The sequence below is a fragment of the Odontesthes bonariensis genome, chromosome 20, assembly GCF_027942865.1.
Source record: "Odontesthes bonariensis isolate fOdoBon6 chromosome 20, fOdoBon6.hap1, whole genome shotgun sequence".
NCBI classification, from domain to species: domain Eukaryota; kingdom Metazoa; phylum Chordata; class Actinopteri; order Atheriniformes; family Atherinopsidae; genus Odontesthes; species Odontesthes bonariensis.
In genome coordinates this window covers 8,852,641-8,868,830 of record NC_134525.1, presented here as the reverse complement: position 1 = coordinate 8,868,830, position 16,190 = coordinate 8,852,641, and the positions used below count along the sequence as shown (strand labels likewise).

General features: G+C 40.5%; 1 protein-coding gene across 2 annotated transcripts in view; it reads right to left on the bottom strand.

Moving 5' to 3' along the window:
* myo3a (myosin IIIA) overlaps positions 1-16,190 on the bottom strand; it is a 73,143-nt gene that overhangs the window by 16,862 nt on the left and 40,091 nt on the right. Inside the window, exons 11-24 of one of the 2 annotated variants that reach the window (XM_075452500.1) lie at positions 15,335-15,451; positions 14,943-15,047; positions 13,292-13,375; positions 11,285-11,487; positions 9,489-9,587; positions 9,255-9,369; positions 7,854-7,980; positions 7,174-7,384; positions 5,445-5,592; positions 3,616-3,769; positions 3,284-3,372; positions 3,062-3,191; positions 1,303-1,385; positions 1,023-1,064 (exon numbers count right to left, since the gene is read on the bottom strand). In XM_075452500.1, coding sequence (XP_075308615.1) covers positions 1,023-1,064; positions 1,303-1,385; positions 3,062-3,191; positions 3,284-3,372; positions 3,616-3,769; positions 5,445-5,592; positions 7,174-7,384; positions 7,854-7,980; positions 9,255-9,369; positions 9,489-9,587; positions 11,285-11,487; positions 13,292-13,375; positions 14,943-15,047; positions 15,335-15,451 — 1,707 coding nt within the window. The remainder of the gene's footprint in view (positions 1-1,022; positions 1,065-1,302; positions 1,386-3,061; positions 3,192-3,283; positions 3,373-3,615; positions 3,770-5,444; positions 5,593-7,173; positions 7,385-7,853; positions 7,981-9,254; positions 9,370-9,488; positions 9,588-11,284; positions 11,488-13,291; positions 13,376-14,942; positions 15,048-15,334; positions 15,452-16,190) is intronic. The other variant, XM_075452501.1, reaches the window with a different exon arrangement.

Below are 16,190 nucleotides of genomic sequence, written 5' to 3'. Positions count from 1 at the left end.
CACCAATCACCGTTTGAATTTGTACTGTGTCTTCAAGAGGCACATGGAGAAAGCATTTTTTTTCAGGAGTGTGCTTTACTTTCCAAGAAGGCTGCAAAAGAGATAAATGCATAAGTGCCAAATCAAGAGTGCTTTCTAGTTAAATACAATCTGTCTAGAGCGATTACTGAAAAATGGTCACATATACAAAAGTAAACATCTACGATCACCAAAACCTACATTAGTTACTCACTGAAAGACAATAAACAGCTACGGTTTATCATAGATTGAACGCTACATCTAATTCTCAGCACTAACACAACGTGGGAAACCACTGCTACAGCACACCATCAGCCTAATACTACCATCTAAACTACTAATTGTGGCCTTCAATGAGCTTTTCTTGTGTTTTTAAAGATATGCAGATGAATGGAAATTAATTCAAGAACTCATCAAATACAGTTCATGTAAATGCAGCTGCTTTCAGTTGCTTTGAGGCTAACAAATAGCCCCCATGCTTACATTTACCAAGTACTGTCGCAATCAGGCTGATTCACATTAATTGGTTATGTAATCAAGTTGCCAGGAGGAGTTTTATGTTGAAGACAAAAAGCTAGGATGATTGTGGAATGCCTGGACTGCAAAATACAAGTTTTAATGCCTTTTTAAAGGTGCTTTAAAACACTTTAAATCAAGCAATTTTAATATAGCAGAATGAGGCATGGTGCTATAAACACAAATCCACCACAGTGAGGGACATAAACAGCAGGTATTCATAGATAAGAAGGGCTACATCAGAGGGCAGATTGAGGTGGTGTTAATGAATTTAGCATCTCACAAAATACTGTTGCATATAAGCATTATCTCAACAACAAGCAGAAAGCACAGCTGTAAATTAGCCATAAATCTCTCTATCAAATCTATGGAAGTTAAATCTGGATCTATAAATTAAATTTTGGAATATCTAGAGTGAGGAAAGGTGTCTGCATTGGTAGAAAGATAAATACATTTAGGAAAAGAGTATATAAAAATGTGCTGAATACCTCACTAAAAGAAAAAGAACTGTATAGGGTTAGAACTCCCATCTTTTACGACAGAAATGTGGAGAAAGGGGAAAAAAAGAGAAAAAGAAAGAAACTGAATGAATAACTTGTGATTATATGGAAAACACTGTTGAAATACAAGTGGCTGAACTGTAACTCAGGAGCAGTTCTTGGCTGCCACAGTGGGAGGCAGACAGAAAAAATGTAAGTGAAAAACTTTCAGAGGAAGCTCTTTATGTAGGAGATAATATGGCACTAATGCAGACAGCGCTGTTGGTACCTTGGCGAAGCTGAAGGTCCGCGTTGGATTACGTGAGCTCTGCATTGTATTTATCGCTTTACCCTTGGTGTGGGCAAGGTTACCTATGTTTAAAAAACACATCAGAGAATGAGTCAGTAAACCAACTGCCCTAAACAGATGAAGAGGTGGTCACACAGTCATATTGGAAAAGGTGAATAAAATCACAAGGCAATGATTTACAAGTGATGTAAACCCTCTGAAAAACAGTTGAAAGGCCACATATAAACGTTGAATGTTGGCGTTTCTGGTTTTATGAAAGAAGAAAACGTATATATGCTCATTCAACATATTCCAAAACAGTTGTGATTAGGCAACAAACAGAATAGAAAAGCTGACTGAAGCTAAAAACAAGAAAACAGCTGGTGGAGTATCTCACAATAATCAGGTCAATTAGCACCAGGTGAATAGGATGATTATGTGTAAAAAGAGTATCCCAGAGAGGGTGAGGGTGCATTCAGATTGCCCCGTAATTCCCTGTGAAGCAGGTAATTCAGCCATGTTTAGTGAGATTCAAAACAAATAGAGCAGAAATATTCAGTATATAGGGAACTGTGAACACTGTAAGAAAGAAATGAACAACTTTGCATAACTCAGTCATCAGTCACTGCAGGTCACTTAGCTTCCAAACTGAAAAGAAACAGAGATAACTTGCTAAACAATTTAAAGACGTGTGTTATTATTTTGTATTTAAGGGGTTAAGTTACGTCAAAACAACAATGCAGTGTTCCAAACTCTATTTAAAACTCTATTCTCATTCAAACTAGCCGGTTAGCAAGCTAAGCTAACATCAGTTTGGCTAGCTTAGCTGTGTTAATGTTTGCTTTCTATGTTAAAATTACTACAGAAACAAAAAGAGATATTTTAGATGAATGGGTGTCCAGCATAAATGGAGCCTTGTCTTAGCTGGCGACATCGCTGGGTGCTCCAAAAAGAAGAATTTTGTTCCCTGAACAGGAATAGAAAGTGATGAAACACAGCAGTCTCGCTGAAGATAAAGAGGAGCCCACAACTGTTTATTTAAACCATTTATGAACGATCCGGGTTATAGATGTAAAACTGAAAAGAACTTGGAGATTTCATCATCAACGGTAATTGAGAAATCCAAAGAGATATCAGTAGCCTATGGGACAGGGTGAAATACCAATACTAAATGGCTCTGGATGGAGTCAATGGTCTAATAAAAATCACTGCATCGTCATAGGAACAGTATGGTTCCCTGTGAAAAACACAAAAAGTGACACTCCATAACCGCTTAAGCCTATTCGTAAAGAGTCCATCAATTTAAACTCTCACACACTGTTCAAATTAAAGGAAATAATCTAAAACTTCTTTCTGATTCTGCAAAAATGGTGGTATTTTCTTCATGGGAGCTTATTGCTAAAAAAAAATAAGCTGTTGATATTCAAAACTCAGTGGGGCAGTAGCTAGAAGAGTTAGTCCTTTATCCGAGTTGCCATTGATTAACTCAGTGTCAAGAGGCTCATAGTGTCATGACACACCAGCGGTTGATACAACAGCTTTAAGACTACTTTTAAAGGATGATTAGGAGATTATTGGCTTTGTGACCTAATTTTGACACAGCAAGCAGCCGACTCTGCCAACAGAAAACTCACTCTGCCAAAGCCTGCTTACAAAGACAAATATCTGGCAGACAAGAGGGGAAAGCCTTTTTTATCGATTTACAGTTTAAGAAAATCTTTAGTGCTGCTTTTAAACTATCAATTAATCAGTCGGTTACCTGTTTTGGTGAGAGGATGGGTGACAAGTTTGCGAATGAGCTCGTTCTCCGACGACCTCAGCAGCAGAATGATGTCAGTCGGCAGTGTCTCTCTGTTCTTGGCCAAGAAGCCGGCAGCGTTGTAAATCACCTGTGAGGAAAAACATGTATAAGATGCCGACACATGTCAACTGGCTTCGCTCTCCAATGTGCACGTATCGGAATAAATAAATATCAAATTACCTTCCCAGCATAGTGATGAATGCCAAACCCAAGGTCGACTCTCTTTGGCCTCCAGAAGCTTTTTGTCTTGAGATTATCTTCAAATTTCTCTAAAAGATACCAGATCATGCATTAGTTGATAATATTCACAACCAATATAATTTACATCTGAAGTTTTATCCAGTGGAAATTCTGGCAATTCTGCAAAAAATGATGGTACTGATGAGGAAGAGGAAGTCGTTTGTAGAGAGATAGTTTGCATATTTATGACATGATATTTGGAAAAAAGAAAAACGTTGCAAACAGCAAATCCACCTCCACACACTTGCCCTGTGGAAATATGATGGACTGACCTACAAGCGTCTGGTCAGTGGCCTGCGGAAAACGGCTCTCTTCATCCAGGAGGGAGAGCATCCCCATTGGCTTCTGCAAGAATAGGTCCAGGAGCGGCCGGTTGTCTTCATATTCAATCATCCGAGCGTCAACCTCTTCGTTCAGGTACTCATCCTGCGTGGGAGGGTGGGAAACTGTGATTTCAAACATGTTATAACCTGGCTTATAAGACACTGGAATTCTACTGCACGTGCAAAGGAACGCTGCAGATGTAAATATCTATTTGGAGTCTAATATGAGTACTTCATTGTTCCTTGTTCCTTGTCAAATTACTCGCTGATAATTCACTGTCAAGCTTTCCCCATTTCAGGCTGAATTTTCTGTTGTGTTTTTGGCTTGTTTTTTAAATTAATTTTCTGCCTTCATGTATCAATAACCACTTTTTTGGAGGTAAAGATTTAGATTTGTGGTCCTTTACTGTAGTTTTGCATTGTCTCAATTATAAAAAATGATTGTTGGATAAGTTTAATCATGTCCCATCATCTCTTTAATGATAAAAGTCAAGAACCCAGCGCAGCAGAATTGTGCCTAATTGACTTTGTTTGTTTAAGGAAGATTTATCAACACTTACAAGCAGTTTGCCAAGGAACGTTAAATTAAAGGAGCGGAGGTGAGTGTGATAAATAGAAAACCAAGACAGCTCCCATTTGTAAGCAGTTCGTCAGTCCTGCAGCTTAATTTAGTCGGCTGTAATTTGAATGGTGATGAAAAATGATCCTTTAACCCTTTAGGACCTGTTTTTGATAAACACAAGGGCAAAGTCAAACATTTACAATAATAACAGAAGGTTTAACCTCTCAAAGAGTTTTATTCTACATTTCTTGTTTCTTCAGAAGAGGTCATTTCATACCCACAATTTTTTCTACGTTGTTTTGCCTAACTTTTGGGAAAACGTTGATGGAACTTCCCAGAATTGGTTGCCTTGCTGTGTTTATCTCGTCTAACACCAGTGTTTTCTTATAAGAATAAAGAACAAAGAGAGCGTAGCCCTCCACTTTAAGTGCAGCTAACCTGATCACATCAGGCTGACTCAGAGCTGCTATGACTTAGTAAATCGTTAAAGGAGACCTCAATCCAGAGAATAAAATCCCATAAATGGGAACAAACAACATCAAGTCAATCAGTTTATTCTAGCACGAACCATCACTGCGAAGTAAATTAAGTGTGTCAGAAAATCAGGACACGACAGTGTATGTGGAAACATATCGAAAAACATACAAGTGAAGGAACAAATACATGTGAATCCCTGATGAAATATTGTGCCACACAGCAATCATACTGGAGACATAGTAACTTACAGTAGGCGAGGTCTATTAATCTAATTAGCACAGTACATCTCCCATATGCTTTGAGTACAAGTGCTGGCAGTATAGGGCGATGTATTTCTGGGCCTGGTTCCAACAATTCCCAAGAGTGAGTTTAAGTTCGACATTAAGTGTCTTCAACTCCTAATTGACCCTTGTTTGGCATGATTTATAGCACCTCTCTGCGAGTGAGTCCAAATCGTTTAACATTAGCAAACCATTCTCTGACCCCCTCGAAGGCAAAAAAAACTCCCACGAGACCACATGTAGGGAAAATGGTGAATCTCATTTTGCCGTGAATACAGAGAGCAGCATATTTTCCCCTTAATATCTCTCTTAAGACGCAGAGTGACAAACTGTGACATGCTATCACAATTTAGATGGAAATAAGGAAGTACCAGCTTTCCATGAGGGATTCGAGCGCTCAGAAAGCAGTCTTTGATTTCAGTGACGGGGGTTAGGATGCATGCTGGTGTGAACTCTACCTGTTCCCAAGCAAATATGTGCTGGTTGAAGTAAAACTGGATCTGCTCGTTGGCGATGTTGATGCACAGTTGCTCAAAAGAGTTCTTCTTGAAGTTCTCAAAACCAAAGATGTCCAGAATGCCGATGTTCAGGCCCTTGTCGTCCTCTCTGGAGGTGGCAAGAAGAAAAAGGATGTTCTTTTAAATGTCCCCACAGGATGAATCCCTATAGTTTTTTAGTAACATGTCTTCATCAAAACATGACGGATATCAAATTAAATGCAGATCAATGCTGTCCAGAGGACACATCCTAATGAGTTTAGTGATCCTGGCACGATTGATCTAATGTCACTGTGACGTTTTGGGTAAAATCCTGAATGTAGAACAACACATTTTGTTACAAATGTCTTAAAGATTACCTATCATATACTGGTCAACCTTCATAAGCCTGCCACAAGGCAGCACCTAGGCTGTGTTTGAATGGTCTTCTTGTTCACTATATGTAGCGTCTGCAGCTGTCTGCTACTGATGCATAGTTTCATAACTGAGTGCCAGATATCCAGTGAGTCCTCTACGTAGCAAAGACTCTATAGTGCATATATATAATTCAATCAACAGAACTGGTTAAGACCTTCAGTGTAGACAGTTCAGTTGATTGAATGAAGCAAATCAGCTGTGCTGCTGCAGGGTTGGAACAAAAGCCTGCAGCCACACCGGCCCTTTCAAGCATCAGTTTGACACCCCTGCTATAGTGGGTGGGTTTGAACAAAGTCCCAGCTCTCCTGAGCTTTACTCCCTGAACTCTGTCTGCATGCTATCCCGTAGCAGCTGACAGTATAAAGAAAAAGTTCATGTCAGTTCAGCGGCAAAAAACAAAAGTAGGGCTGGGCAACGATTAAATTTTTTTATCTAATTAATCACATGATTTCCCTGATTAATCACGATTAATGGCATTTGTACGCAAAATCCAAAAATTAATCCAAAAGTATAGCTTTTAGCATTTAGTTTTATTTTAAATGTGCTGCCATATGAATGAAAGTGCCATAACATTTGTTGTACTAACACACTTTTAACATCAGCATTTTTATGTAGTTTTTAAGTAATCAAATGTACCTGGGAGCGTGAGAGGGGTCTATTTGTTTTTGCGGTAGGTGTGCCAGAAAGCAAGTCGAAGTACTTCCGCTCAGCTCCCGGGCCGGTCCAGCAAAGTTACATAGCGCAGTTTTTCCAACTCAGACCCCCGAAGGGCATAGGAGACAGGCCAATCGTAATATTAAAACTCATTCTAGCCGCACAATTTTTTTCAAGCTGTTATTTTAAGGCAGAAATGTTACATAGCATTACTTTAATGCGATAATAACGAGTTAACTCGAGTTAATTAAAAGTCATTGGACTGCTGGTATTCAGTATCAGTCTGAATTAAGCCACATATAAAAATCATTCAGTACTCAACATTACTCATGTTAACACACTAAACTTTAAGCACCTTCTGTGAATATGCTGTGCAACTGCATATCATTATTTTTTAATAATGGCCCCTCATCATCTCCTTCATGACCTAAAGTCTTACTTGCAGCACATTGAGGGAACCCTAAACCCATGCTGCTTCACTATAACAACATCAGTATATACTTCTTTATGTCAAAATGAAAAAAAAATCAAGGTTTTTCTGTGCTTACACTGACTTGATCCTGTTTATGAAAAAGCAGGAACTTTGTAAGATGGCCTATTTCTATGAGTCTGATCTCACCCCAGCTGGTTGTCAGGCCGCAGCAGCGTGTTGATCCGGTTGACAATCCAGCTGAAGAGGCGGCCGTAGAGAGCTTTGCCCATGGCGTCCTTCACCTCCACTGCTTTTTCCACCGTGTTGGGCCGGACGATTGTCTCTCCGCGGGCCACGACGCAGTGGGAGGTCAGGGCTTCCTGGAGCTCGTCTGAGCGGATGCGCAGCAGAGATGCCACTGACGGGACATGAGTGGATAAAAATCAGCTTTCATAAATGTAGGTTGTGCAAATACGAGCGTTAGCTGTCCTCATTCTGACTCAAGAGGAGAAAATTCATCAAACACATTAAATTGATAAACTTCATCAAAAGAGATTTGCAAATTACCAACCAGAACATGTTGCAATTTAGAGAGGATTATGCAAACTACGCAGTGTAACATCTAAACATTGCAAAATGCATGTTTGGTAATGACTTTCTGTGAATAGCATGTCCCCAGTGATGTATAATTTATTTTACAACAACAATTTTCTATATTTATCTCCACTCCAAATGGAGCTTGCAGTGCAGTTAATGGTGAAAAGCAAAAGGAGGAGGAAGAGGAGGAAGAGGAGGAAGAGGAGGAAGGATGGGATGGCAGCAGAGGAAATGCACAGTCCTGTTTGGTTCTATGTCGTCCAACAGCCGGCCGCTGATGCTTCACTCACCGTTCTCCAGGACAGAAATGTTGGAGATGTTGCTCTTGTCTGTTTGGTGTTCCGAGGCGACAGCAGAGAACTCGATGTCGCCAGAGTTAAGGATGGCAGCCAGAGTGCTGTAAACACTGCCCAGCTCCTGCAAATGTGACAGATAAACAGTCGTGTGAAGTTTGCTGGTCTGGAGCATTCAGGAGCGTTTTAACACGATGCTAAGGAGGAAAGACATCAGCAATGATCTTAGAGAAGCAACTGTTGCTGCCCATCAATGTGGGAGGAATATAAGGCCATTTCCAAACTATCTGGAGTCCATCGTTCTGCAGAGAGAAAGATTATACACAAGTGGAAAACATTCAGGACAGCTGTCAATCTGCCCAGGAGTGGACGTCCCAGCAAGGTCACCCCAAGGTCAAAAACCCAAGAGCTACATCTCAGACTCTACAGGCCTCAGTTAGCATGTTAAAGGTTAAAGTTCATGACAGCACAGTTAGAAAAAGACTGAACAAGTATGGCTTGTTTGGAAGGGCTGCAGGAGAAAGCCTCTTCTCTCTAAAAAGAACATGGCAGCACAGCTTAGGTTTGCAAAGCTGCATCTGAACAAACCACAAGACTTCTGCAACAATGTCCTTTGGACAGACCAGACCAAAGTGGAGATGTTTGCTCATAATGCACAGCAGCACTTTTGGAGGAAACCAAACACAGCATATCAGCACAAACACCTCATACCAACTGTCAAGCACGGTGGTGGAGGGCTGATGATCTGGGCTTGTTCTGCAGCCACAGGACCTGGGCACCTTGCAGTCACTGAGTCCACCATGAACTCCTCTGGATACCAAAGTGTTCTAGAGTCAGATGTGAGGCCGTCTGTCCGACAGCTAAAGCTGGGCTGAAACTGGCTCCAGAAGATGGTTACCCACGATGGAAAATAACATCGGGTGTGCCTTCAGATCTTCTGAATGTCTCAAAAATAATTGTGTAAACACATGAAGCTACATCACAGGTCAGTGTAACACTGTAACGTAGGATGCTGCTGCTCCAGCACTGCAGAGTGATTACAGGATAAGTGCTATTGACGTGCAGATCCCAAGAGCAATCACTTCTTTGAGGCTCATTAGCCCCCACAATGCCAACAGCTCACTGCCTACACGCGCCTGTGGCTTTATGCTCCTTCACAACCAATACAGACAACCAATGAAAACGCATGTGCGCTACATTTGCTGCTCGTGTTTTGTGTACAGTGTTGGAGAGAAATCACTTGTTAGTTAGGTTGTTTTCATCTTATTTTTTTGTTTCACTGACTTCAATACATTATATGCTATGGAATGAGTGGGCAAGAGTCTGAATGAATGCTGGGAAATCTCGTAGGCAGGCCTCTTTTAGTTTTTTTCTGGTATTTAATGCAGTACTTTATACCTCCAGGGTGAATCCAATGACTTTGAAACACTGCTCCACTGCGTCAAACTGCTCCTTGTAGAAGGCGTTGCTGACTATGTCGGGCCCTAATTTAATGTGCTCGTTACACAGATACCTGCAGATAAAAAAGCAAACACAAAGGTCTGGACAGGGGTCTCAGGAAGCAGGGAGTCTGCAGGGTGAGAGAGTAAAATTGCAGAGGTTGAAGGAGGGACTGAGGAATATCAAACCTACTTAGGTGTTTTGCTGTCAGAGAGCTTGTAGTGGGCGAGTTTCTTCCTGTCAGCCAAACCAGCATAAATGTAGTAGAATATGTGGAAGTTCCTCTCTCCTCTGTGGAAACACAAACCTTATGAGTCAGACATTAAAAAAAATTTGCAAAGATCTTAAAAGCAAATCTCTGACACAGCTGTCCATATATGTTGTTAAATGGGACCTATCCAGCTCCTTTATTTCTACTCTGGGACTCCATTGGATTAGCTCTGCATGTTTCACAGTAAATCTGATAAAATCTTATTTATTGTGTGCTTTTCCTTTTATTTTTAAGCCTCTTTGTTCATCCATTCTCTGAAACCTGCTGTTTTGACTCCTTTCTCTCTAAGACCCGCCTTTCTAAAGGCTTACTTTCTCCTAATTGGCCAGCTTTACTAAAGCCCTTGTTTGTGAGAACAGTCTTCCTACTGATGTGAAAGATTGCTGGAAAAGCTGGAACGTATTGAAATGAGAACTTCCCAAACCCCACCTGACAGAATCAAACCTGAATCCAGTGAATTGTCTGAAACTGACCAGCAAAAAATATCCACGGCAACAAAGCAAATAACAGATAATCTGTTTGGTAAATATCAGGCTCATCAATATTATGCTCTTACATGAAATAACTGTGGATTTTGACTGAAAATGACATCCCCATCACGTGTTGATAGGGATGGGAGTTCAGAACCAGTCCCAAATGATCCATAGCATCTGTATTATACATATAGCATATATTCCTTTAAAGATGCCGGCAGGTGTAGCGACTATGCACCCAAATTGCAACAGTGTCATATACTCGACTCTTTATGTGTTGCTGGAAAAAGGTGCATAGAGAGTGCAAGCATAGCAACATTTACCAAAGAAAGGTGATAACAGCAGTTGCTCTAATGTCTGCAAAATGATTATTTATCATCTGTAATAAACAGCAAATGTCCTACATAACCACCAAAGTTTTCTTTCACAAAGAAAACCAAAATGAAAACATCATTGTCTTGTTTCCTCTGTTTTAGATACTGACCGAGTGACTCAGCATGGTCACATGCACAGCTGAGTTGAGCTAATTGGACCACCTTTCTTCTGACAATAAACATGCACGGGAGTGGAACTGAGTTAATTAATTAAATGCCTCAGTGCTCTGTGTGAAAAAAAATAATCTAATAGTCCTTTGCTCAACTTTTAAGAAGAGAATCCTGCTCCCTTTTTCAGAATATTCCACAAAAACGAGTTAACAAGAATTTTAGAGATGGTGAAAACTAAAAATGATCCTTGCAAACAATTCCAAAAACATCTTCCTTTCAGAGTTTTTGAAGATGTGGATTCACCTTGTTTGCTGCAAAAAGCAGTGTGAAATAACAAGCTACAGAAAAGTAGCTGCACATGCTGCTTACGGCCAAATCAAACCCTCTCTGGCCTGTGTGTTCGTCTCATAATGAAATACTTGAGCCGGCCTTTGAAGTTTCTCTTGAGTGCACTTGCAATCTTTGATCAAACAGGAAATAAGGCAGCGCCTCCACTTGACCCGGTCCGCTCCCGGGTCTGTTTTCTGAACACTTGATAAGAAGAAAAAGACGGAGCGACTGAAGCGCCGGCTGAAGTCAAATGTCACCAGGTAAAAAAAAAATGGAAAAGAAGGGGTGAAAGTGAGGTGGAGACAATCCATTACGCACTGATCCCTGGACAGTCGGTGGAAAAATAACCTCGGAGTCACACATGATCAGTCAGTGTCAGTTGAAAGTATCACAGTAAAAAAAGAAGAAGAAGAAGAGGGTGATGTTTACATTGCCTGGTGGATGACTCTGGATTTCTCCAGCAGATACTCTGATATCTTTGCTCCAACCACTGTTCCGCCACAGGTGAACTTCATCTCCAGGTACTTGCCGAAGCGGCTGGAGTTGTCGTTGATGGCGGTGCAGGCGTTCCCAAATGCCTCCACCAGGTTGTTGACCAGCAGGATTTTCTCCTGCAGCGTTCGGTTGTTGGCCTGAATAAAACATTATTATTCCAGGTCAGTTCAGTGGAAGCAAAGGCAAGAAATGACTCCTACATTTATGCCATGTGACCAAGTGCCATTTCCTTTAATCCACTCATAAAAATAAATCACATTTTCTTTTCATTTAAGCTGCAAATTATGACCAGCTCCAGCTTAAATGGACCGGACAGAGCAGTTTACACACTGAATCCTCTAATATATACAGACTCCTGCAGAGTTCGACTCCGTCCACATGAATATAAATGTTAATTTGATTTATGGAGAACATTTTAATACAAGAGTAGTTCAACCACAGTGTTGTAGAATCAAAATGTCAACCCATAAAACGCAGTGAAATAAAAGAAAGCAATAAAAGTACCATTTCATGTAAATACAACGATACTGAACAAATGAGTTATGAGAAAGTCTGTGAAGTGCTCCGAGGCAAATATCCAGGCCAGTCAACTTTAGTGCTGCCAAACGGGGCCATGATGAAGCAAAAGTTGTGCAAGGTGGAATGAGGTCAGCTCATTTAGACCCTTAAAAAAGCAATAAAATCCTAAAATCAATTCTGAAACAGCCAGATAAGAGAGTCCAATACTGGGGTTAGCGGATCAATACCTCTTGTTCGTGTTAAAATAAAAAAAGAACGTCTCCTTAACCTCAAAGAAGTCCAGTAATAAAGCTGCGAAGAAGTAAAAAACGAATTTATTAGCTTATGCTAACGCAGCATTATTTAGCACAGACAGAAAGCAAATCTTCGACTCTGCTCTTGATAAGGCTGTGGTCCTGCAGGAGCAGACCTCTGAATATACTTGGAATGAGGCTTAATCAGATCGTATCGATTGTCCAGCATCGTTATTTTAAACATACTCAATCTAATCTCCAGCCACATGCAACCTATGCAATACCAGCTGCACCAAAACTTTTTGCACCTCAATCAATTATTAGTTAAATCCAAAATGGGCTCTTTATTCATGCTCTTTGGTTACATGTTAACTTGTCTGATCCTGAACCATAAAGTCTGATGTCTGATGGCGTGTGATAGCAGGACGATGTTTATCGGAGCAGATCTGATAAATATCATTTTTAAAGTGACCATATCAGCAGGTTCATGCTTCTTTAGCCTGCGGACTCTAGATTATCAACATGTCTGCTTATTTGCAGCTCTACACCAACACTAATCCCTTGTTGGAGAGATTTGGTCATTGCTGAAATGAGCTGGTTACTTCAGCACAATTTTAGGACCTCGCACACAGAAAAGGACGAAGTGTTTTCTAATTTCTTGTCAGGCACCGATGAGTGTTCGGTTTCTGTATTTTAAGTGTAGCAGCGTAACTTTTCACCTCTCTTGGCCAACAGACTCAGACTAGTTATGCAAGAAGCCTCCAAATGAAACCAATGTGCTCTACTTTGCCGTAGACTCCAACGCAGCGTTTTAAGAGAAACCTGCAACCTGAATCTGTTATAAACTTGCCTATTCGGCAAAATTTCTTTACATCAGAAACGCCGACGTGTGCGCCAAAGCCTTTGCGATGCTCACGGTGCCAAAACCGGCCCGATAAGAGTTAGTTTTCCCGAAATAGCGGCAGTTCAAGAGTCACATGGAATTTAGCCCTTAAGGTCACCATGGCAACCTCAGCTGCCACTCTGACCTCTCATGGACATTCGATGATCAGCAGCTTTGATGGATTCAGCCCAAACTCGTTAGGAGTTTCCAACCTGGTTTATTCCTTCCTTTAGAAACTTTAGAGGATGGTGAGGATGATAAAGAACGATTAAAAAGGACACACTGATGAAGTTTTGATTGCCTCACCTTCCCAAGAACTGTCAGCTGCTGCACCAGCAGATGAGCACCCTCTGTTTTACCTGCTCCACTTTCCCCACTGATCACCACACACTGCACACAAGAAGTCACAGGTTGAGCATCTGAAATATCAGCCATGTACACATGTAAAAATAAACAGCAACGGGAAGATATGACTGTCATGCCCGTCTTTTAACCAACACTAACCAACATCACTCCTGTTCTTAACTCCCTCCATTGGCTTCTTGTCCTTTATAGAATTGATTTTAAACTTTTAATGCTTGTTTTTAAAGCTCTTAACGGCCTCGCCCCATCGTATTTATCTGAGCTTTTAACAGTCCGTAATCCTGGTAGAGCTCTGAGGTCAACAGATCAGTTTTTGCTGGAAGTGCCCAGGTCAGAATACAAACCCTGGGGTGAGCGAGCCTTTTCCGTCGCTGCCCCCAGGCTCTGGAATAAGCTCCCCATCGAGCTCATCTTATTTCTGACCTGGGCCTCTTCAAATCTAGGCTAAAAACCTGCTTATTTAGGATGGCTTTTAATACCCAGTAGTATGATGACACTTTTATCTTATTTTATCTTATTCGATTTTGTTGTATTTTATTGCTTTCACTGTTCTTTTATTGCTTTTATTTGTTTTTACTTATTCTTCTCTTTATTTATTACCTGCTGTAAAGCACTTTGGTACATCGTAAGGATTGTTTGTAAAGGGCTGTATGAATAAAGTACATTTACATTTACATTTACATAGATGTAGCACTTATAACGCCACTAAAATGGATGCATTTTTTTAATGGGTTAATGCAACAGTGTACGGTGGTGCTATGACCTAAACATGCTGCACCTTAAGTGAACACAAATTAACTTCAATATTACAGAATTTAGGGAAAACAGAAGACTCAAAGAAGTACTGAAACATGCAGCAAACTGCACACACTCAATGGATGTGTCTGTCACCTCTGACAGAGTCTGACTAATGGTTTCCTTCTATGTAGCGTACTGTTAGCTTTGATGTTAGCTGTAATGCTATATCCTCATTTGTAAGTAGCTTTGGATAAAATCGTCTGCTAAACGCATAAACAGAAACAGAAACCCCAAAGTTGCAGTTTCAGTATCAGGAAAGATGAAAGTCTTCTCTTTCATTACTTGTTTTATTATCCACAATCTTAAGTGACAAACCTCTGCAGCCCAGAGTCTTTTTTTTCACTGACTTTATGTAGATGCTAATCAAACTTTTAATAATGACCCACATAGGGCGAACTAATCAGCCATATATCACTGATACTGATAAAGTACAAGGTTTGTTCTTCTTTTGGACAAGACAAAACTGAACCTCTTCAGTACTTACATGCACAGATAAGAGTATAAGTTCCTTATTTTACATGAATACGTACAGCTCCTATTTAAGTACTGGCAGCCATTATATTTCTGAAACTTTATTTGAAACGCTCATCAACACCTGAGCACCTGTATTTAGTTACATGTTAATCTATTAGCATTTTAGCAGTTTGAAATGAGGCTTGCTGGTTCAAATCACCTGTTTTTAACTAGAAATCGATGCTGAAATCCTGGTTGTGCTCACTCTGCGTCATTACTGTATTTTCAGGGTCGTGTTGTCATGCCGTATCAAACAATTTTGGCGTTGTAAGGATTGTTTTACCTGATCTGTGTTGTATGACACCATGGACTGGTAGGCGTTGTCAGCCACAGCAAAGATGTGCGGCAGGTTGGCTGTCCGCTTTGCTCCTATGTACATCTTTGTGTGCTACGAAGAGAGGAATTCACAAAAGCTTTTGTAAAACATGGAAAGGAGGAGATATTATGTGGGAGAAAACCACATCAATGTTAAATCGTAAGCCATGTATCAGTATTTCTGTTCCTTGAGGAGAGGAATTAATGTCAGGGAAGTGTTGGGGAGGTTAAAGAAGAGGGTCAGCTTGTGTGAGAAGGTGAGGTTGAATGGGAAGCTGCAGACTGAATAAACACAGGCGCTCTGATGAGATACACCCGGCTGACCACATGTGCAGAAAGGCCTGCAGTATCTCCACTTACCTCAGGCGTGTAAATCTCCATCTTATGGAAAGGATTGACAGCGATTAGGATGTCTCCCACATATGTGTAAATCTGATCTCTGCCGTATCGACTCTGAAGCTGCTCTGTGACCGTGTTCTGATGAAAAGAAGCACAATTCAACTTTAAATGAATCCCTACATGATTGTCAGAACCACATTGTGAAAGAACCACAACAAAATACCCCCCAACGCTTTAGCTTATGTCCTGTCACGAGTCCAAGCATGTGTCTTGGGCTTTATTGATGTTTTATTTTCATAATACGGTGATCAATTCTCCTCTCTGTGCACTGCCAGGTTCATCAACAACAGCCGAGCTTCACAGCTTGAAGGATGGCTGGAAATATCCGCTGGCAATGGAGCCGGTTGTATCATTCAATACGTCAACACAGCGCTCAGATTTGATAAATTGCTTTAAGTGTTCTTCCTGTAAAAGATGCTGTTTTTTTATTTCAAACAGACAGACAGGTGATGGGAGGGGGGAGGACTGAATGTTCGAGGCACTGGACCCTGCGTGTATACAATAACTATTATCACAATATATGATGTGTATTCATCCATTGTTCAGTTTTGATTTAATTAGACTGATGAAATGGAATATTTCCATGACAAAAACAGCCGCTCGATATCATAAAATACCTACATAGAATGTATTTAGCCAAAATGGAATGTAATTATCTTTTCCAAACATAGATATAACAAATGTGGCCCATTTAAAACATGTAACTAGCTATCAAATTGTCTCATGAAATGGCGTTTTTAAAAGCTGTTGCTCCTCAAATAGAGACTGGACAGTGTTACATACGTTATCTTATCTAAAAGGGAAATGTGCAGTCTCA